The sequence below is a fragment of the Salmo salar genome, chromosome 09 (assembly GCF_965601325.2).
Source record: "Salmo salar chromosome 09, fSalSal1, whole genome shotgun sequence".
In the NCBI taxonomy this organism is placed as follows: Eukaryota; Metazoa; Chordata; class Actinopteri; order Salmoniformes; family Salmonidae; genus Salmo; species Salmo salar.
The window spans coordinates 98,514,242-98,536,863 of record NC_138299.1 but is presented as its reverse complement, the minus strand read 5'-3'; the positions used below and the strand labels follow the sequence as shown (position 1 = coordinate 98,536,863).

The 22,622-nt window shown below is 42.5% G+C and overlaps 2 protein-coding genes across 3 annotated transcripts in view; one reads left to right on the top strand and one right to left on the bottom strand.

Annotated features, from left to right (window-relative positions):
- The window catches only part of LOC106612256 (proton-coupled amino acid transporter 1), a 67,922-nt gene extending 61,089 nt beyond the window's left edge, over nucleotides 1-6,833 (top strand). For both annotated transcript variants that reach the window (XM_014213256.3, XM_014213255.3), the window contains exon 12: nucleotides 1,091-6,833. In XM_014213256.3, the coding sequence (XP_014068731.3) occupies nucleotides 1,091-1,365 (275 nt within the window). In that variant the 3' untranslated portion in view covers nucleotides 1,366-6,833. The remainder of the gene's footprint in view (nucleotides 1-1,090) is intronic.
- mtnr1al (melatonin receptor type 1A like) lies at nucleotides 3,407-16,429 on the bottom strand. Its single transcript, XM_014213248.2, has 4 exons — nucleotides 16,198-16,429; nucleotides 12,202-12,954; nucleotides 9,826-9,990; nucleotides 3,407-3,417 (listed from the first exon to the last, which is right to left on the bottom strand). The coding sequence occupies exons 1-4, from the start codon at nucleotides 16,427-16,429 to the stop codon at nucleotides 3,407-3,409; spliced, it is 1,161 nt and encodes a 386-aa protein (XP_014068723.2).
- Nucleotides 16,430-22,622: the final 6,193 nt, after the last annotated feature.

Here is a 22,622-nt window from a genome sequence, read left to right as displayed (position 1 = left end):
ATGTGAGCAAGACCTTTAAACAGGTCAACATTCACAAGGCCGGATTACCAGGACGTGTACTCAAAGCATGCTCGGACCAACTTGCAAGTGTCTTCACTGACATTTTCAACCTCTCCCTGACCGAGTCTGTAATAACACCATAGTCCCTGTGCCGAAGAAAGCGAAGGTAACCTGCCTAAATGAATGATTTTTTTTTAAGGAATGATTTTTTTAAGCCTTGAGACAATTGAGACATGGATTGTGAATGTCTGCCATTCAGAGGGTGAATGGGCAAAATATTTAAGTGCCTCTGAACGGAGTATGGTAGTAGGTGCCAGGCGCACTAGTTTGTGTCAAGAACTGCAACGCTGCTGGGTTTTTCACGCTCAACAGTTTCCAGTGTGTATCAAGAATGGTCCACTACCCAATGGGCATCCAGCCAACTTAACACAACTGTGGGAAGCATTGGAGTCAACATGGGCCAGCATCCCTGTGGAACGCTTTCAATACCTTGTAGAGTCCATGCCCTGAGGAATTGAGGATGTTCTGAGGGCAAAGGGGGTGTAACTCAATATTAGGAAAGTGAACACCGGGACTTTAAGGGAACTGATAGGTTTCGCTCTCTCCGAGCGTCTCGTTAGGTGGTTGGTTTGTGAGGGGATCAGACAGAAGCTGAGTAGTGGAACAGCGTGACATTGGCACGGCAACTCAACTTATTTGGGCTGCCACAACTGCCCCTCCCCTGTTCCTTTTCACATCACATCACATCAATCTCCTTAGCAACAGATGTAGATGGGTGATCCCCAGTTGTCTCCTAGCACCGGAAGGCCACCGACCAGCCCCAAAGACATGAAAAACACAGTCAATAACAATTATGCTTCTTTGGTAGTTGTTGTTTTTCAATGTACTTTTTAAAGCTACCGCCGTTCATTTCATTCCCCCTCACCCCTTCCTACCTCCCCAGATAAGAGAAAGAGTTGACTCTGTGTGTCCATTTGTGTCTCATCTCATCCCAGACCCCTCACCCTACCTGTATAGAGCAAGAGATGTGGTTCTGTCCTCTCTCTCTCTCCCCCCAGGTGATGTAATGGTTCTGTCTCTTTCTCCCCAGGTGTCCTGGCCATATTGATCCCCCAGTTGGACCTGGTCATCTCTTTAGTGGGGTCCGTCAGCAGCAGTTTCCTGGCTCTCATCTTCCCTCCACTCCTCCAGATCCTCACCTACCACAATGAAGGTCTGTCTCCCTGGGTCATCGTCAAGAACACCCTGATCTCTTTAATCGGCTTCATCGGCTTCATCACCGGCACCTATATATCCATCACAGAGATCATCAAACGCAACGGCAGACATGACAATCTGGATGTGACCTTCTTCCAGGTCCAGTGAGAGATCTAGTGAGGAGGATATCTTGACAGTGGTTGGTCTGGCAAACAGTGGAGGCTGGCGGGTGGAGAAATCTGAAGACAGGCTCATTTTAGTATGGATGGTACCTTCCTTCGATTTAGTGACACCAGCCTCCACTGCTGTCAAACAATCACAGTTAAAAGATGTCTTCACCCTGGCTTCAGACATATTTCTTTCTCACTTGCTCTATTGTCCATTGATTAAACATTTATTGATATTGTGAGTCTGCTTACTGTTGTAGTTAATGGTCGCTGTGGAACAATTCTTTAATGGAATATAAGTGTAAACCAACTAATTGTTACAGTAATCGTATAGCGAAGAAGATAACACTTTTTTAACATTTTTATTTAATCTTTATTTAACTAGGCAAGTCAATAAAGAACAAATTCTTATTTACAATGACGGCCTACCCCGGCCAAACTCAGACGACGCTGGGCCAATGGTTTCTGCCCTTCATTCTCTCTGTGCCTTCTGAGCTTCCATGTTTTTAACTTCTTATTTTTATGACATATTTTGTATATTTTTTTAACTTTTCCATGCCGCAAGAGCACCTATCTTACATGTTTTATTATTTTATGTTGAATAATTTAAACAAATCATTGAATATTGAGCAATGACATTCTCATAACATTCATTATTGCTAAAACAAGGTACTAATAGAAATACTAATACGTGTTCGACGTTCTGTTGAAATACATCCTGGAAGTTGTTCAAGTGATAAAATAGCATTTAAATAACAGTTATGTTCCATTTTGAATCATATCATAATTCTATAGGCCTTGTGAAGGGGGAGATGAATGTTTTAACTCGACTATTTCCACTAGAATGGTAATTTGACTGACAGTGTTTAATATGACTATCAGAACACTACAACCTGTAGTCTGACAATCACCATCATCATTACTGCTGCACATGTAGCTATGACATTGACATCGAATACAGTTTCCTGACTCCAAATTGAATAGTTTCCTGACTCCAAATTGAATACAGTTTCCTGACTCCAAATTGAATACAGTTTCCTGACTACAAATTTAATACAGTTTCCTGACTATAAATTGTATACAGTTTCCTGACTACAAATTGGATACAGTTTCCTGACTACAAATTGGATACAGTTTCCTGACTACAAATTTGATACAGTTTCCTGACTACAAATTCAGAGACAAAAAGATGTAATAGTTGAAAGGTAACTTTTTGTTTTTAAAAGGAAAAGCATTATTTACATGTTTCAAGTCAAGCTGTCTGGATCACCTACTGTAATACTGATTCACTTGAGGGACTGTAAAAAAAAAAAAAGACAAAATAATGTGTATATTGTGAAGCTAATACCATGTGTTATTCCTCAGTTGAGGTCATTTATGTTGGTGCTTTCATTTATTACATTTGTCTCAAATTGGGCACTGGATTTATTTATCATGCTCTATTATTTTATTTAGGCAGCATTTGTTTTATCACTTGTCTCGGTTGTGCCAGCTGTTTTTTTAGTTTTTTTTAGACTGAATGGGCCCAGTTTAGAGTGGGTTGGATGTCATGGTGATACCACATGGCATTGGGAGAACTTAACTGATTGCCACTTTTTTCAACTAGCTTTGAATAATGGCAAGTTTTGAACTATTGTTGAGTTTGGACTTTATTATAAAAATTGAGTATTCTGAATTGTCCATGAGAAAATACTGCTGAGTATTTAATAAGGGGTCTTTTTGTTGTGATCATGAACATGTAAAAAAATATATATTGTTTTTATTTCATTACCGCCTTAATGAAAAAGTTCAAAATTATACATATGCATTTATTTGTATTTAATTTGTTTTGATGCTTGTTGTGGTGTTGACGGAAATTCAGATGTTTACATCCCTTAAAAATTGTACTCATCATATATTTTGCGTCCCAAAAGGCACCCTAGTTCCTTCATAGTGCACTACTTCTGACCAGAGTCCAATGTGCCCTGGTTAAAAGTAGTGCACTATATAGGGAATAGGGTGCCATTTAGGATGCACAGGGGGTCTCATTCACTAGTCTCTCTCTAGCAATTATCTACAAGGGGATGACTAGGAGTTTAACCATCAAAGAACTCAATTAAAGATACTCAACGCTACTTTTGCATACTTTTTAGCCAATAGTTCTGAAAGTTGTGCCCACGAGCCAAAAGTGGTCCCCAAAAATGGCCTACTACGTCATATGTGCACCACATCATTGCTCTCTCTCCCTCACTCTACTGTGTGTGTTTGTGTCTTCCTAGCTGTCACTCAAATGGCGAGGGGCTGAAACTTAAATTGCTAGGGGGCTGGCCCACGTGGGGATAAATATAGGGAAAATGGCACCACACAGCTTCTAGAAAAGTTGCTGTCAAGCTAAGGATTTTGTGGCTAATTGAGGTGAAACAGTGATTCTCCTCATATATTATGTATGTATGAAGTATGCATGAACACATCCAGCCCAAAATACTTACTATTCGCCAAAGTACCGGAGCATGTCTTTAATGGAAATAAATATTTGCATAGTCTGAATATCTCAACTATCATTACAGCTTGTCTTGGGGTTTTCACAGATGTATGTTAAGCCAGTGCAATGTTGTTCATTTGAGTCACTGAATGTCATTTCAGCAAAATAGAAACTCCTGTAGTGTGTGGATATAGAAAAGATGTGCATATTTCCTCAATATCTAAAATGCTCTCCACTTAAGTTGTTGGGACTTCTAAGTATGCTTGCAGGGCTTTGGGGTGACTAATGTTTAATAATCCTGTTTTGACTGAACTGATGAGTGACATAGAGAGCGGGCTTTGGGGTGACTAATGTTTAATTATCCTGTTATTAAATGTGTATAGCTGTTCAAGCAGGAAGAAAAAATTATAAATAACTAGTCATTATGGGCACGTTGGACATTGCAGCTGACTTGAAAGGCAAGTTGAGACTGACTGATCTACAAATCACTGATAACTATATGATTTGTAAATCAGTCAGTCACAATCTACCCACAATGCATCATGGATTTGATGGTCTCGAACACAGCCTATTATTTGTAGAGCAGTGCGTCTGTCACCATTTACCCACAATGCATCATAGATTTGATTCTCTCGAACACGCCCATTTGTATATATCAGGTTGTCCATCAGTTCGATGAACAACATACAGTGCATTCGGAAAGTATTCAGACCCCTTGACTTTTTCAACAAACAAAAAATACGTTACAGCCTTATTCAAAAATTTATTAAATCATTTTTTCCCCTCATCAATCTACACACAATACCCCATAATGACACAGCAAAAACAGTTTTTTTGAATATTTTTTTGTTGTTGAAATATCACATTTATATAAGTATTCAGACCCTTTACTTAGTACTTTGTTAATGCACCTTTGGCAGCGATTATAGCCTCGAGTCTTCTTGGGTATGAAGCTACAAGCTTGGCACACCTGTATTTGGGGAGTTTCTCCCATTCTTCTCTGCAGATCCTCTCAAGCTCTGTCAGGTTGGATGGGGAGCTTCGCTGTACAGTCCGAGCTTTGGCTGGGCCACTCAAGGACATTCAGAGACTTGTCCTGAAGTCACTCCTGCGTTGTCTTGGCCATGTGCTTACGGTCGTTGTCCTGTTGGAAGGTAAACCTTCTCCCCAGTCTGAGGTCCTGAGCGCTCTGGATCAGGTTTTCATCAAGGATCTCTCTGTACTTTGCTCTGTTCATCTTTCTCTTGACCCTGACTAGTCTCCCAGTCCCTGCCACTAAAAAACATCCCCACAGCATGCTGCTGCCACCACCAAGCTTCACCGTAGGGATGGTGCCAGGTTTCCTCCAGACGTGATGCTTGGCATTCAGGCCAAAGAGTTCAATCTTAGTTTCATCAGACCAGAGAATCTTGTTTCTCATGGTGTGAGAGTCTTTAGGTGCCTTTTGCAAACTCCAATTGGGCTGTCATGTGCCTTTTACTGAGGAGTGGCTTCTGTCTTGCCACTACCATAAAGGCCTGATTGGTGGAGTGCTGCAGAGATGGTTGACCTTCTGGAAGGTTCTCCCATCTCCACAGAGGAACTCTGGAGCTCTGTCAGAGTGACCATCGGGTTCTTGGTCATCTCCCTGACCGAGGCTCTTCTCCCCTGATTGATCAGTTTGGCCGGGCGGCCTGCTCTTGGAAGAGTCTTGGTTGTTCCAAACTTCTTCCATTTAAGAATGATGAAGGTCACTGTGTTCTTGGGGACCTTCAATGGTGCAGACCATTTTTGGTACCATTCCCCAGATCTGTGCCTCGACACAATCCTGTCTCGGAGCTCTACGGACAATTCCGTCGACCTCATAACTTGGTTTTTGATCTAACGTGCACTGTCAACTGTGGGACCTTATATAAACGTGTGTGCCTTTCCAAATCATGTCCAATCAATTGAATTTACCACAGGTGGACTCCAATCAAGTTGTAGAAACATCTCAAGGATGATCAATGGAAACAGGATGCACCTGAGCTGAATTTCGAGTCTCATAGCAAAGGATCTGAATACTTATGTAAATAAAGAATTTCTGTTTTTATTTGTAATAAATTTGCAAAAAAAATCTAAAAACCTGTTTTCTCTTTGTTATTATGGGGGAGTGCTGTGTGTAGATTGATGAGAAAAAAAATATGTATATATTTTAGAATAAGGCTGTAACGTAGCAAAATGTAGAAAAAGTCGAAGGGTCTGAATACTTTTCGAATACATATAAAGCTAGAGAAGAAAAAAACATCCACAAGACATCTTTATTAAAACTGATTTGAATTACCTTTGACACAAAATGTTCTCATCAAACTTATTAAAGTCATAAATACCATTCTCCATCTTTATGATTTTTATGATAATTTGCAAAAAAGCATAATGATGACAAAACTGGTACATTCTCATAATCATCATATTTTTCACCAAGCTACCCAGGACATTCAAATAACTCACAGGATAGACATATACACGTGATACGTAACAAAACAATTATATGTAAACAAATATGTACGCCTGATACGTAAACAATAGATGTAAACATTCAATCATTTCGTATACTCACGTCTTAATCACCACAATGCGTATCAAAGTAGTGTAGTGGAGGTATACGCTCTATTAATTAATAAAGCTGATGGAACAAATCAGAACGTTTAGCTTAAAATATTGATAAAGTATTATTTTGTCACATTTTATGCGCAGCAATGTACACGCGGTAGGCCTGAGCGAGAATGTTTCAAAATGCAATTTGTGGGAAAACACCGTTCTAACATGTGCATCTTACATGCCGTTTAATGGACAGAGTCAAATATCCATTATAAATATCCATTATCACCTGGACTCCATTACGTTGTTGATGACCCCCTCTATTTCTGTCTGCTCTTTAGTTTGTTCCCTGTGTCAGCATTGATGTCGTTATTTTTCCCCTGTCCAGACGCTGTTCCTGTTCTGTTTCATGTCCGTTGTTTCATTAAATGTTCACTCCCAGTACCTGCTTCTCGTCTCCAGCGTCGATCCTTACACATTTCTTCATTGGCTATTTTAATAACTATGAAAAAACTAAACATTTCCTTAATCGTTTCCTTATATTTTATTATTTGATCTAAATAAGTAAATCAAATTGTATTGGACATGAGATTGGGTAGTTGCAGCTAATTGGCTAATTGATATTCCCATCCCACGTTACCAGTGAGGTCCAATTGGACCTTATAATGAAGTATTGTGACACATCAAATACAGTTGAAGTCGGAAGGTTACATACACCTTAGCCAAATACATTTAAACTCAGTTTTTCACAATTCTTGAAATGTAACCCTAGTAAAAATTCCATGTTTTAGGTCAGTTAGGATCACCACTTTATTTTAAGAATGTGAAATGTCAAAATAATAGTAGAGAGAATTATTTATTTCAGCTTTTATTTCTGTCATCACATTCCCAGTGGGTCAGAAGTTTACATGCACTCAATTAGTATTTGGTAGCATTGCCTTTAAATTGTTTAACTTGGGTCAAACGCTTCGGGTAGCCTTCCACAAGTTGGTAGCCTTCCGTAAGTTGGATGAATTTTGGCCCATTTCTCCTGACAGAGCTGGTGTAACCGAGTCAGGTTTGTAGGCCTCCTTGCTCGCACACACTTTTTCAGTTCTGCTCACAAATTTTCTATGGGATTGAGGTCAGGGCTTTGTGATGGCCACTCCAATACATTGACTTTGTTGTCCTTAAGCCATTTTGCTACAACTTTGGAAGTATGCTTGGGGTAATTGTCCATTTGGAAGACCCATTTGCGACCAAGCTTTAACTTCCTGACTGATGTCTTGAGATGTTGCTTCAATATATCCACATAATTTTCCTGCCTCATGATGCCATATATTTTGTGAAGTACACCAGTCCCTCCTGCAGCAAAACACCCCCACAACAGGATGCTGCCACCCCCGTGCTTCACGGTTGGGATGGTGTTCTTCAGCTTGCAAGCATCCCCCTTTTTCCTCCAAACATAACGATGGTCATTATGGCCAAACAGTTCTATTTTTGTTTCATCAGACCAGAGGACATTTCTCCAAAAAGTATGATCTTTGTCCCCATGTGCAGTTGCAAACCGTAGTCTGGCTTTTTTATGCCGGTTTTGGAGCAGTGGCTTCTTCCTTGCTGTGTGGCCTTTCAGGTTATGTCGATATAAGACTTGTTTTACTGTGAATATAGATACTTTTGTACCTGTTTCCTCCAGCATCTTCACAAGGTCTTTTGCTGTTGTTCTGGGATTGATTATCACTTTTCGCACCAAGGTACATTCATCTCTAGGAGACAGAACGCGTCTCCTTCCTGAGCGGTAGGACGGCTGAGTGTTCCCATGGTGTTTATACTTGCTTACTATTGTTTGTACAGATGAATGTGGTACCTTTAGGCGTTTGGAAATTGCTCCCAAGGATGAACCAGACTTGTGGAGGTCTACATTTATTTTCTGAGGTCTTGGCTGATTTCTTTTGATTTTCCCATGATGTCAAGCAAAGAATCACTGAGTTTGAAGGTAGGCCTTGAAATACATCTCCAATTGACTCAAATCAAGTCAATTAGCCTATCATAAGCTTCTAAAGCCATGACATAATTTTCTTGATAAATTTTCCATGCTGTTTAAAGGCACAGTCAAATTAGTGTATGTAAACTTCTGACCCACTGAAATTGTGATACAGTGAAATATAAGTGAAATAATCTGTCTGTTGTCACAGGTATCTTCGTCTTCTGACGATAATGCGAAATCGTCATCGGAAAAGGTAGACCAATACGCAGTTCATTTTGAACATTTAATTAAACCAACACGAATACAAAAACAACAAACAAGAAAACGAACGATAAACTGACAGTCTGCAAAGCAAAGCTCAACACAGAACAATCACCCACAAATCACACACACAAACACACCCTAATATATGGGACTCTCAATCAAAGGCAGATAGACAACACCTGCCTTCAACTGAGAGTCCCAACCCCAATTAACCAAACATAGAAACACACACACCAGACTAACCATAGAATACAAACACATAGACCATCAACCAAAAACCCGGAAATACTAACTCAAACACCCTTTACACAAACACACCACCCCGAACCACATAAAACAAATACCCTCTGCCACGTCCTGACCAAACTACAAAAACAATTAACCTTATACTGGCCAGGACGTGACAGTACCCCCCCCCCCTTAAAGGTGCTACCCCAGAAGCACCTTAACAAAAAATAACCCCAAGCAACACTAAAAAAAATTCCCCTTTTCTAAAGGGAGGGAAGGGAGGGTGGCTGCCGTCAACGACGGCACTGTGCTACACCCCCCCCTCCCCAACCCACCTATTTCTGGAGGTGGCTCCGGCTCAGGCCGTTCCAGGCTGTCGGGGCAGTCGGGCCACTCTGGCATCGCCGGGGGGCAGTCGGGCCAGTCTGGCAGTTCGGGACAGTCTGGGCAGTCTGGCAACTCGGGACAGTCTGGGCAGTCTGGCAACTCGGGACAGTCTGGCAACTCGGGACAGTCTGGGCAGTCTGGCCACTCCGGCAGTTCAGGGCAGTCTGGCCACTCCGGCAGTTCAGGGCAGTCTGGCCACTCCGGCAGTTCAGGGCAGTCTGGCCACTCCGGCAGTTCAGGGCAGTCTGGCCACTCTGGCAGTTCAGGGCAGTCTGGCCACTCCGGCAGTTCAGGGCAGTCTGGCCACTCCGGCAGTTCAGGGCAGTCTGGCCACTCCGGCAGTTCAGGGCAGTCTGGCCACTCTGGCAGTTCAGGGCAGTCTGGCCACTCCGGCAGTTCAGGGCAGTCTGGCCACTCCGGCAGTTCAGGGCAGTCTGGCCACTCCGGCAGTTCAGCGCAGTCTGACCTCTCTGACGACTGTTGACTGGCGGGCAGCTCTGACGACTGTTGACTGGCGGGCAGCTCTGACGACTGTTGACTGGCGGGCAGCTCTGACGACTGTTGACTGGCGGGCAGCTCTGATGACGACTGTTGACTGGCGGGCAGCTCTGATGACGACTGTTGACTGGCGGGCAGCTCTGATGACGACTGTTGACTGGCGGGCAGCTCTGATGACGACTGTTGACTGGCGGGCAGCTCTGATGACGACTGTTGACTGGCGGGCAGCTCTGATGACTGTTGACTGGTGAGGCTGGGTTTACGCACTTGTAGCCTGGTGCGTGGTGCTGGTACTGGGCTTACCAGATTATTAACACGCACCTCCAGGCTAGTGCGGGGAGCGGGAACAGGACGAGTCGGACTGGGTTGACGCACTTCCGGGTTCGCACGAGAGACAGGAGCTGGAAACCCAGGGCTATGGAGGCGCACAGTCGGTCTAGATCTTACCTCCTGCACAACCCGCCTTGGCTGGATGGAACTAATAGCCCTGTACGAGCGGGGTGCTCGTACAGGGCAGACTGGGCTGTGCAGGGGCCTGATGGTAGCCGTGCGTAGAGCGGGAGTTGGGTAGCCTGGTCCTCGGAGGCGTACCGGCGACCAGATGCGCTGCGCAGGCATCCTCCTACCAGGCTGGATGCCCGCTCTAGCACGGCACCTGCGAGGGGCTGGAATAACGCGCACCGGACTGTGCGTGCGTATGGGTGAGATAGTGCGCTCCTCAGCGAAACATGGTGCTCTCCACCCCATACGCTCCTCCATATAACCACGGGTAGCTGGCTTCCGGCTCTTCTTACGCCTAGCCAAACTACCCGTGTGCCCCCCCCAAAAAAAATTATTGGGGGTGCCTCTCGTGCTTCTCCCTCAGCGCGTACTTGGCCTCGTACCTCCGCCTCTCTGCCTTGGCTGCCTCAATTTCCCACTGCGGGCGGCGATAATCCTCAGCCTGGTGCCAAGGTCCGGCCCCGTCCAGAACTTCCTCCCAGGTCCACTTCTCCCGCCAGTCCAACTCGAAGTCCCTCTGCTCCTTCTTCTGCTGCTTGGTCCATAGTTGGTGGGTGATTCTGTCACAGGTATCTTCGTCTTCTGACGATAATGCGAAATCGTCATCGGAAAAGGTAGACCAATACGCAGCAGGTGTGCAGTTGTTCATTTTGAACATTTAATTAAACCAACACGAATACAAAAACAACAAACAAGAAAACGAACGATAAACTGACAGTCTGCAAAGCAAAGCTCAACACAGAACAATCACCCACAAATCACACACACAAACACACCCTAATATATGGGACTCTCAATCAAAGGCAGATAGACAACACCTGCCTTCAACTGAGAGTCCCAACCCCAATTAACCAAACATAGAAACACACACACCAGACTAACCATAGAATACAAACACATAGACCATCAACCAAAAACCCGGAAATACTAAATCAAACACCCTTTACACAAACACACCACCCCGAACCACATAAAACAAATACCCTCTGCCACGTCCTGACCAAACTACAAAAACAATTAACCTTATACTGGCCAGGACGTGACATCTGTAAACAATTGTTGGACAAATTACTTGTGTCATGCACAAAGTAGATGTCCTAACCGACTTGCCAAAACTATAGGTTGTTAACAAGACATTTGTGGAGTGGTTGAAAAACAAGTTTTACTGACTCCAAACTACGTGTATGTAAACTTCCGACTTCAACTGTATCTATACATTTTTTTTAAATTAATTCATTTATTCTTGTTTTCTGTTCCTCATTCTTTGTTTCGATGAAGCAAATGTGTGGCGTTTGAATTGGACATTGTTTAAAGGGATAGGTAGGATTGGGGAAGTGCAGTCTATTGCTTAGGATTGGAAGTGCAGTCTATTGCTTATGAAATAAATCTGAATATGTATTTGAATTTGAACTGAGTTGTGCAGTAAAAAACATTTGTAACATGTGTAACGATGTTGATTTACATCATGACCAAACAATGTACTTCAACAGATTGGCATTCAACTTTTCATTACACTCAGATCCATACTAAAACACCTCCAGGGAAAATGCAAGACAGACATCCCATGGAAAAGGTGTGAGATCAAAACCAAAGTTTCAGAATTTGTAACTCAAAGCTTGCAGCTGACAGATAATTGTGACATTACCAACAGTTCTGACTTTGACCAGGACATCATAATTTGACTCATCCCCCATCATGACACAATGTTTTAGTCTCAGTCTTACCTGTCCCAGAACCCAATGGAACCCTCAACAGTGCTGTTCCAGAATCCTACGGAACCTTCCAGAACCCTCAGCAGTGCTGTTCTGGAACCCTGCAGAACCCTAGGCAGTGCTGTTTCAAAGCCCTCCAGAACCCTCAGCAGTGCTGTTCCAGAACCCTATGGAACCCTAAGCAGTTCTGTTCCAGAACCCTCTGGAACCCTCAGCAGTGCTGTTCTGAAGCCCTCGCGAAGCCTCTGCAGTGGAACTTTAAAATTATTAGAACTATCCTTTTGTACTCCTTCCTGAAGTTTTGGTTGAGCACTCCGTAGATGACTGCGTTGAGGCAGCTGTTGAAATAGGCCATGAAGTAGCTGGCTGTGAAGAGCCACTCTGGGATATTCACACCCAGTCTGGGGTTGATAGCCACCGCCAGCCCGATGAAGTTCAGCGGAGCCCAGCAGACAGCGAACAACACAAACACCACAAACATAGTCAGGAAGATACGGAAGTCGTGTGGTTTGATCTTGGGCCTCGTGTCCGGTTTCACCCGTCTCCTCACCTGTAAGACCAGGATCCAGATCCTCAGGTAGCAGTACGTGACGATACTGATGGGGAGGATGAAGTGAACCACGACCACGGTGATGGTGTACAAGGAACTAACCGACTGGGCGAAGGTACACGAGTAGACCCTCGGGTCGTACTGCAGAGACTCCACAAACCAGTTGGGCACGATGGCCAGCACAGTCAGCGCCCACACCAGGATGACGTAACACATGGTGTTCTGGTTGGAGAAGAGCTTGTCGTACTTCAGATTGTGACAGATGTAGCAGTAGCGGTTGATGGCGATGCCGGTGATGTTGAAGATGGAACCGATGACGCTCAGGCCCATCAGGAAGCCGCTGATCTGGCAGTGGATGTACCCGGCGATCCAGCCATTGTGAAAGATGGCTGTCAGAACCAGAGGGTAAGGGTAGATCGCCACCACCAGGTCGGCCAGAGCCAAACTCACCACAAAGGCATTTCCTATGGGGCAGAGAGTGCATAAGATTTGATGGATCTTCAGAGTGTTAGGACAGTAAACAAGGGCTGCCATTTTTTATTTGTAAATATATTCATTTATAATCTAAAAACAGAATAAATACAATAAAATATTGATACATTTCCACCCACAAGGTCTGTCAGAGCCAAACTCAGCACACAGGCATTTCCTATGGGGCAGAGGATACCTCAGATTAAATAGTCCGTTTTGCTCTGTTCTCTGACCGTTCATTAGTAGAAGTTCGAGGTCTCCCATCCTCTTTGTAAAACCATTCAATATCACTAAAACGTAATAAATCAAATAAGTATTGGAAAATAATCCTACCCTATCTAATATGTACTGGTTGCTCCAAATGAACTATAGTTCCTTTTTCTAAGGGTATATCCTTAAGACCCTGTTATCATTCCTGTCTTGCCAAACTCTCATTAGTATGTACAGTACATAGGGAAAGACCAGGGGATCGAGGATCCTTGTTAATTCTCATACTGACTTGTGTGTTAAAACTACATGATAATAATTGTAAATAGTTCATGAAGACCCCCAGGATTTCAGCATCAGCTAGTGCTTGCATGATAGATTATTTCATTCATTCATTTAATTCACAGCATCCCATCCACGTGTGCAATAACATAATACAAAAACATGATATTTACACGTTGTGAGTTGAATAGCCCCTGCAGTCAGACACACGATCTGACTTGAACCGGAGTCTAATGAGTTGAATCGTTGCTTCCAGTCAGATAGTAGTATCAGTGTCCTGATAGATGAGTGGGTATTCATACAAATCCATACGCTCTCTCTTTCTCCTCTCTCTCTCTTTCTCCTCTCTCTCTTTCCCCTCTCTCTCTTTCTCCTCTCTCTCTCCTCTCTCTCTCTTTCTCCTCTCTCACTATTTCTTCTCTCTCTCTCTTTCTCCTCTCTCTCTTTCTCCTCTCTCTCTTTCTCCTCTCTCTCTCTTTCTCCTCTCTCACTATTTCTTCTCTCTCTCTTTCTCTTCTCTCTCTCTTTCCCCTCTCTCTATTTCCCCTCTCTCTCTCTTTCCCCTCTCTCTCCCCTCTCTCTCTTTCTCCTCTCTCTCTCTTTCCCCTCTCTCTACCTTTCTCCTCTCTCTCTCTTTCCCCTCTCTCCTCTCTCACTATTTATTCTCTCTCCTTGTTCTTTCTCTCTTGGTCTCTCTCTTTCTCCTCTCTCACTATTTCTTCTCTCTCCTTGTTCTTTCTCTCTCTCTCTCTCTCTCTCTCTCTGCGAAGGCTGCCAGTGAATCTACCTCGAGAGACGGTGCATGATTGTCTTTACATGATTGTCTTTGACAGAACTTTACTAATAATTAAGTAATTACCTGTGACAAGGCCAAGCAGGAAAGGAGAGGGGAGGAAGATGAGGATAAGGAGAGGGGAGGAAGATGAGGAGAGGGGAGGAAGATGAGGAGAAGGAGAGGAGGAAAGAGTGAGGTGTTTTTATTTGTAACGTAATAAGGTTATCAAACAAGGGGGTAGAACTCCCTGAAATAGCCTCCCTCTCCCTACAACTTTTCAATTGATAGTGTGTATCTTAGGCTACGTTTACACAGGCAGCCCAATTCTGATCTTTTGACCAATTATTTTAGAAAGATCTGATTTGTCAAAAGACCAATTAGTGGCTAAAGAACTGCATTGGGCTGCCTGTGTGAACGCAGCCTTATTGTCTCGATAATTAAACATTTCTCTCTAGATCCTTAAGATATGCTTGCAGAAAACAGGACTTTCATTGAGGTGACACCTACATAGGAGCCTGAATTTTGAAATCCTATACCCTGAATTGAAAACAGAGTTAATTAACCCCAACGTGGACATCTACAGTGTACTCAGATGTCTGGTATGCCCTTTGAGCTGAGGGCTGCATAGAGGTTTAGCTTGGTAGGTGGATTCATGTCCCCCGGTGCAAGAAAGTGCAGGATTTTTACAGAAGTAATGTATCATCATATCTCTGCCTCACCATAGTTCACGCTGAATAGCCAACTGAACTCATTGATGCGTTAATTCACAGATGTGCTGTACAGTTAAACAGCAGTCTAAGGCACTGCATCTCAGTGCTAGAGGCGACATGACAGACACTCTGGTTCGAATCCAGGCTGTATCACAACCGGCCGTGATTGGGAGTCCAATAGGACAGAGCACAATTGGCCCAGTGTCGTCCGGGTTTGGCCGGGGTAGGCCATCATTGTAAATAAGAATTTGTTCTTCACTGATTTGCCTAGTTAAATAAAAGTTAAAGAAATCAGTAGTCAATAGGGATCGCTCACTTCAGGAAGCAAATTGAATTGTGCCTGTTGTGACACGTCGTGATGGGTGACCTGCAGCTGATGATCTGACACAGTTATGAAGCAGCACAACCAGGATCAATGTCCTCTATGCCTGCACTAACTGCACTGGTTAAAGGGTCAAAACGTATTAACAACAGTGTTTCTGTCTGACAACTTGTGGCCCAAACCAGAACAAAATACTATCTGCTTTTCAAATCAGTTGAAGAAAGGATATGAACACCCCTGAGTGAATCACTGGATACTGTATCCATATAAATATAATCAACTATTCTTCTATTTATATGAATATACTGTATTTGTCTTCACTTTACAATCCTCTCTGTTGGACATGATGCTCAAGAAATCGCAATCGCAAATGTAATTGTCCAACGACACATATAACTCAGTACTGCAGTACTACTAACAACACATACCACAGTACTGTAGTACTACTAACAATACATATAACTCACTACTGTAGTACTACTAACAATACATATAACTCAATACTGTAGTACTACTAACAACACATATAACTCAGTACTGTAGTACTACTAACAACACATATACCTCAGTACTGTAGTAGTACTACTAAGAACACATATACTTTAGTACTGTATTACTACTAACAACACCAATACCTCAGTAATGTAATACTACTAACAACCCAGATACCTCATTACTGTAGTACTACTAACAACACAGATACCTCAGTACTGTAGTACTACTAAGAACACAGATACCTCAGTAATGTAGTATTACTAAGAACACAGATACCTCAGTAATGTAGTACTACTAACAACACAGATACCTCAGTAATGTAGTACTACTAACAACACAGATACCTCAGTAATGTAGTACTACTAACAACACAGATACAGTAAAATAGTACTACTAAGAACACAGAAGAAAACAGACTGGGTGGCTACTTGCAATAGGTTATTACCTGCTTTCCTGAGTTTCCTGTTCCTGAAGACAGACAAGATGACCAACAGGTTCCCCAGAATATCTACCACAATAGTTACGATCAGGACTGTTGCCAGTAGAGTGACCACCAACGGGTAAGGATGCCCCTCTGTGTCCCTGCCATGCCCTTGTGAAGAAGAGTTTCTAGGGGCCACAGTATCTTCAACCATCCTCACCTCATCCTTTAACGGCAGGGACAGTATGTCCTGCATGGTCCTTGTCCTTTCAATTACGACTTGCATTGAGTTTAAGTTGTATGTCCTTCCAGTCAGTGAACGCACGAAAGTAATTTGTTATTTTTCAGTTAACTAATCTTCTTAAAGAGTAATGTTGTCTTCTTCTACTTTGATTTGAAATGGAATCATAGCAGATTTAATTGTAATTTATCATGATATTTTATGAGAATAAATTATTAGAACAAAAAAAAAAGATATTTTAGCAAATTATTATTCTTATTATTAAACTCGGAACAACAGCTTATTCATGGGTAGGCAAATAGTCAATGCACGCAGAGTTAATTGAATTCTCTCACATTGGCAAAATTGTGTGACAGAACCCCATGGTGACAGAAACAGTTAATCTCTACAATGTGTTCATAAACCTCTTCCTTCATATGGAGTTTTTAATCCTTCATTCATCAAATTATCTTGATGGCGCGCGCATAGCTAATTTTCCCACACCCTTCGCACCTCGAGCGGTTTGTATCCCCACTTTCTCCCTATCAATCCGGTGGTGCGCAATAGTTATGCCTTCCGTTCCGTATCTCCGCTTTAGCTTCGGTGTTGTCTTGTCTCCTGTCACTCCTGTGCGTGAGAAAGTCTCTGCTTTCCTCACCTTCGTTTTCAGATGATGATGCTGCTGCTGCTGATGTTGGGCTCTCCTCAGCACACGACACACGCACGGTGCAAATTAAGGCTATTCCCCTGCCATAGCACCCCTCCCGCGCTAAAAAAAAAAACCACAACAACTATGTGTGCTCAAAACATGAATAATGACAGACTTAAAAGCTGCAGTCTAATATTTTAATGTCATAAAAGTTAGTATTTTCAGAGATTATATTATGGTAACTTTTCAGATACATCTTGCTGGATAATAGGCTTCATATATACATTACTGTTGAATAGGCTACTTATGAGTCATCATTGTAGACACTAAAAACCTTTGTTATTACATTTTAATGACATGACTTTAAGGGTTGCCCATATTACTTAGTAAACAACACTAGTTTAGATAAAGTAAATGAATTAGGATTTTGATTTTGCATGAATGTAACTGTACTCCTCTCTTCCAGTCTCAGCATGACTTTGGTGTAATTGGTTTGAATGACTCCATTAGCTTGCCTAAAGTCACACCCCTTAAACATGCATTGTTTGCAGTAGCTACAAGTCATCACTTCTATTCGGTTGACTAACTAACTCTGATTATCAACACACTACTGTACGGTCAGACCTACAGATCATGGCTGGTGCACCCGGATTTCATCTAACTTATTACCTTCTATCTGTTATTGATGACTTGCCCTTGAAGATCTACTGAAATTGTGTTTCTTTAATACTGTACACCTTCCAAATGATTTTAAATGCATGGGTTAGTCAATGTAAAAGAGGTAGCAAGTTAGGGAATCCCAGAATGTCCATGTCTTTTCACATTCTATTCCCTACATATAGCACCACTTTAGACCAGGGTGACTCCTATATAGGGCAGTTTGGTACCAGCACAGAACAAGGGGAGAAAAACTGCCCAGATCATTTGATATTTCATTAATACATCCAGTGGTGGAAAAAGTACCCAACTGTCATACTTGAGTAAAAGTAATTAATAGAAAATGAAAAAGCCTTTTTGAAATCTGACAAAGCGGGCTGGATTAACAAGAAGTTAAGCTTTTAAACGATGTAAGACACTTGTATTTTCATGAATGTTTAATATTACGATTTTTGTATTTTGAATTTCGCGCTCTGCAAAGCGTCACTTCTAGCCCAAAGAGGTTTCTTTAGAGGGCATATAAATGCCGCCCCTTGGGCTCAGAGTCTCATCTCTTCTGCCACACATCTATCAAAATGGCTCTGATCTTACATCTGGCCTCACCTCTACCCAGTGGAACATTACAGTTTTTCTCAATTGCTTAAACACAAAAACTGGTTCCTGTAGCACAAAAACTATACCCTTACGTCATTTCCAAAAACACACACACATTTCCCATAACCGTAAACACTATTCACCTGTTTCTACACGTTTCAATATTCAAAACTCTTTCTGCAAAACCTTACACAAAAGTGGCCAAATGAATCATTCATTGCACTATATATTAATTCAGCAAACATACGCTCTCAATATAATTAACTCAAGTCATCACAACCTAAACTCAAAGAGCACACCTTTCTCCACGTGCAAACACTAAGCCTCAAAATTGTTAACACCAATCAGAATTGCAGGATCAATAAATAGGGCCTAGAGGCATGTCCATGTGCTTTGGAACAACGGATCCTAACAATGCCGAAGTTGCAAGACAACAGAGAGGAAGAGGACGAGGACAAGGACGAGGACGACAATAACAAAAAAGCCAAGTAATCTCAGATGATATCCGTGCCACCCTAGTTCATCATGTGCTCATACATGGGAGGACTATGAGAGAAGCTGGACAGCTAGTGCAACCCAACACGGTTGCATTCATTGTCCGTACTTTCAGAAGGGAAAACAGGTAATTTGCCTTGTTACTGTGATACATGTAATGTTGTAGTACATAGAGACTGAATCTCCACTTTGTTCTCAGTGTAGTTTTTACCACGGTAATGGATGACCATAGGTCAGTAATGGTCAAATGTCATTTTGCAGAACTGAGAGGCAGCCATCTATTGGAGGTAGGTGGAGACTTCTCACAGCTGAGCAGGAGCCCTGGTGAATATGGAGGTTAGGTGGAGACTTCTCACAGCTGAGCAGGAGCCCTGGTGAATATGGAGGTTAGGTGGAGACTTCTCACAGCTGAGCAGGAGCCCTGGTGAATATGAAGGTTAGGTGGAGACTTCTAACAGCTGAGCAGGAGCCCTGGTGAATATGGAGGTAGATGGAGACTTCTCACAGCTGAGCAGGAGCCCTGGTGAATATGGAGGTTAGGTGGAGACTTCTAACAGCTGAGCAGGAGCCCTGGTGAATATGGTGATTGCCAGTAATTCCATCCGTTTGAGGGAAACTCAAACCCAAACAGTTGCAGACCAGGTAGTCTCCCAAGGAACTGACAGCATCAGCATTTCCACCACTGACCGGATCTTTCAGAAGAACCTCCATAAGGACAAAGCAGCTGTACCGTGTGACTTTTGAAAGGAATTCAAACAGAGTTAACCTGTTTGGGATAGGGGGCAGTATTTTCACAGCCGGATAAAAAACGTACCCGATTTAATCTGGTTACTACTCCTGCCCAGAAACTAGAATATGCATATAATTAGTAGATTTGGATAGAAAACACGCTAAAGTTTCTAAAACTGTTTGAATGGTGTCTGTGAGTATAACAGAACTCATATGGCAGGCCAAAACCTGAGAAGATTCTATACAGGAAGTGCCCTGTCTGACAATTTGTTCTCCTTCTTGGGCATCTCTATCAAAAATACAGCATCTCTGCTGTAATGTGACATTTTCTAAGGCTTCCATTGGCTCTCAGAAGGCGCCAGAAAGCGGAATGACGTCTCTGCAGTCTCTGGGCGAAAAAAAGCTGGAGTTTTTGTGAGTGGTCAGGCAGGGAACAATGACAATGGAGTGCGCGTGCACGAGACGACTCCATGTTTTCCTTTCAGTCTATGAATGAATATAACATCGCCCGGTTGGAATATTATCGCTATTTTACGAGAAAAATTGCATCAAAATTTATTTTAAACAGCGTTTGACATGCTTCGAAGTACGGTAATGGAATATTTTGAATTTTTTTGTCATGAAATGCGCCCGCGCGTCACCCTTCAGATACTAACATGAACGCACAAACAAAACGGAGCTATTTGGATATAACTATGGATTATTTCGAACCAAAACAACATTTGTTGTTGAAGTAGAAGTCCTGGGAGTGCATTCTGACGAAGAACAGCAAAGGTAATCCAATTTTTCTTATAGTAAATCTGAGTTTGGTGAGCACCAAACTTGGTGGGTGTCAAATTAGCTAGCCTGTGATGGCCGAGCTATCTACTCAGAATATTGCAAAATGTGCTTTCCCCTAAAAACTATTTTAAAATCTGACACTGCGATTGCATAAAGGAGTTCTGTATCTATAATTCTTAAAATAATTGTTATGTTTTTTGTAAACATTTATCGTGAGTAATTTAGTAAATTCACCGGAAGTTTGCGGTGGGTATGCTAGTTCTAAACATCACATGCTAATGTAAAAAGCTGTTTTTTGATATAAATATGAACTTGATTGAACAAAATATGCATGTATTGTATAACATAATGTCCTAGGAGTGTCATCTGATGAAGATCATCAAAGGTTAGTGCTGCATTTAGCTGTGGTTTTGGTTTTTGTGACATATATGCTTGCTTTGAAAACGGCTGTGTGATTTATTTTTGGCAGGGTACTCTCCTGACATAATCTAATGTTTTGCTTTCGCTGTAAAGCCTTTTTGAAATCGGACAATGTGGTTAGATTAACGAGAGTCTTGTCTTTAAAATGGTGCAAAATAGTTGATTGTTTGAGAAAATTTTATTGTGGTATTTTAGTTGGTTTTGTATTTCGCGCGATGCCATTGGCTGTTGGCTAGGGGTTCCACTAGCAGAACGTCTGTCCTTAACAGGTTTTAAGGAACAAAGATTCTAGTATGTGCAGGTAATTGCTATACTGTACAGAATTTTTACAGTATGTAGAGTGTGACCCATCTCTCCAGCATATCAATACAGTACTGTATAGTAATGTTGTCCGGACCTCTGGCAGTCTTTGTGGGTGTACCACAGGGTTCAATTCTCGGGCCGACTCTTTTCTCTGTATATATCAATGATGTCGCTCTTGCTGCGGGCAATTCCCTGATCCACCTCTATGCAGACAACACCATTCTGTATACTTCTGGCCCTTCCTTGGACACTGTGCTAACTAACCTCCAAACGAGCTTCAATGCCATACAACACTCCTTCCGCGGCCTCCAACTGCTCTTAAATGCTAGTAAAACCAAATGCATGCTTTTCAACCGTTCGCTGCCCGCACCCGCCCGCCCGACTAGCATCACCACCCTGGACGGTTCTGACCTAGAATATGTGGACAACTATAAATACCTAGGTGTCTGGCTAGACTGTAAACTCTCTTTCCAGACTCATATTAAACATCTCCAATCCAAAATCAAATCTAGAATCGGCTTTCTATTTCGCAAACAAAGCCTCTTTCACTCACGCCGCCAAACTTACCCTAGTAAAACTGACTATCCTGCCGAAGCTCGACTTCGGCGATGTCATCTACAAAATAGCTTCCAATACTCTACTCAGGAAACTGGATGCAGTCTATGTCAGTGCCATCCGTTTTGTTACCAAATCACCTTATACCACCCACCACTGCGACCTGTATGCTCTAGTTGGCTGGCCCTTGCTACATATTCGTCGCCAGACCCACTGGCTCCAGGTCATCTGTAAGTCTATGCTAGGTAAAGCTCTGCCTTATCTCAGTTCACTGGTCACGATAACAACACCCACCCGTAGCACACGTTCCAGCAGGTATATCTCACTGCTCATCCCCAAAGCCAACACCTAATTCGGCCGCCTTTCCTTCCAGTTCTCTGCTGCCAGTGACTGGAACGAATTGCAAAAATGGCTGAAGCTGGAGACTTTTATTTCCCTCACCAACTTTTAACATCAGCTATCTGAGCAGCTAACCGATCGCTACAGCTGTACATAGTCCATCTGTAAATAGCCCAGCCAATCTACCTACCTCATCCCCATACTGTTTTTATTAACTTTTCTGCTCTTTTGCACACCAGTACACCACTTGCACATCATCATCTGCTCATCTATCACTCCAGTGTTAATCTGCTAAATTGTTATTCTTCGCTACTATGGCCTATTTATTGCCTACCTCCTCATGCTTTTTGCACACACTGTATATAGACTTTCTTTTTTTTCTACTGTGTCATTGACTTGTTTATTGTGTTATTGGCTTGTTTATTGTTTATTCCATGTGTAACTCTGTGTTGTTGTCTGTGTCACACTGCGTTGCTTTATCTTGGCCAGGTCGCAGTTGTAAATGAGAACTTGTTCTCAACTAGCCTACCTGGTTAAATAAAGGTGAAATAAAAATACAAAAAATAAATAAAATACTGACAGTTCATCAAACAGCATCCACAGAGGAGTCAACTGTATCCCTTTTCTAACATACATTAACATGAGCATTTCAAATATCACACTTCCGTTACTTATATACTTCATCCAAGGTAACCCCAGGATGGACCC

Bases quoted from the DNA above. Each gene is read 5' to 3' on its own strand.
- mtnr1al (XM_014213248.2), bottom strand. From the start codon at position 16,429: ATGCAGGACATACTGTCCCTGCCGTTAAAGGATGAGGTGAGGATGGTT. The intron at 12,955-16,197 runs GTAATAACCTAT...TCTGCCCCATAG, and splicing joins CAGGAAACTCAGGAAAGCAG to GAAATGCCTTTGTGGTGAGT. The intron at 9,991-12,201 runs TAAAGTTCCACT...GGCTACAAGTGC, and splicing joins AAGGATAGTTCTAATAATTT to GTAAACCCAGCCTCACCAGT.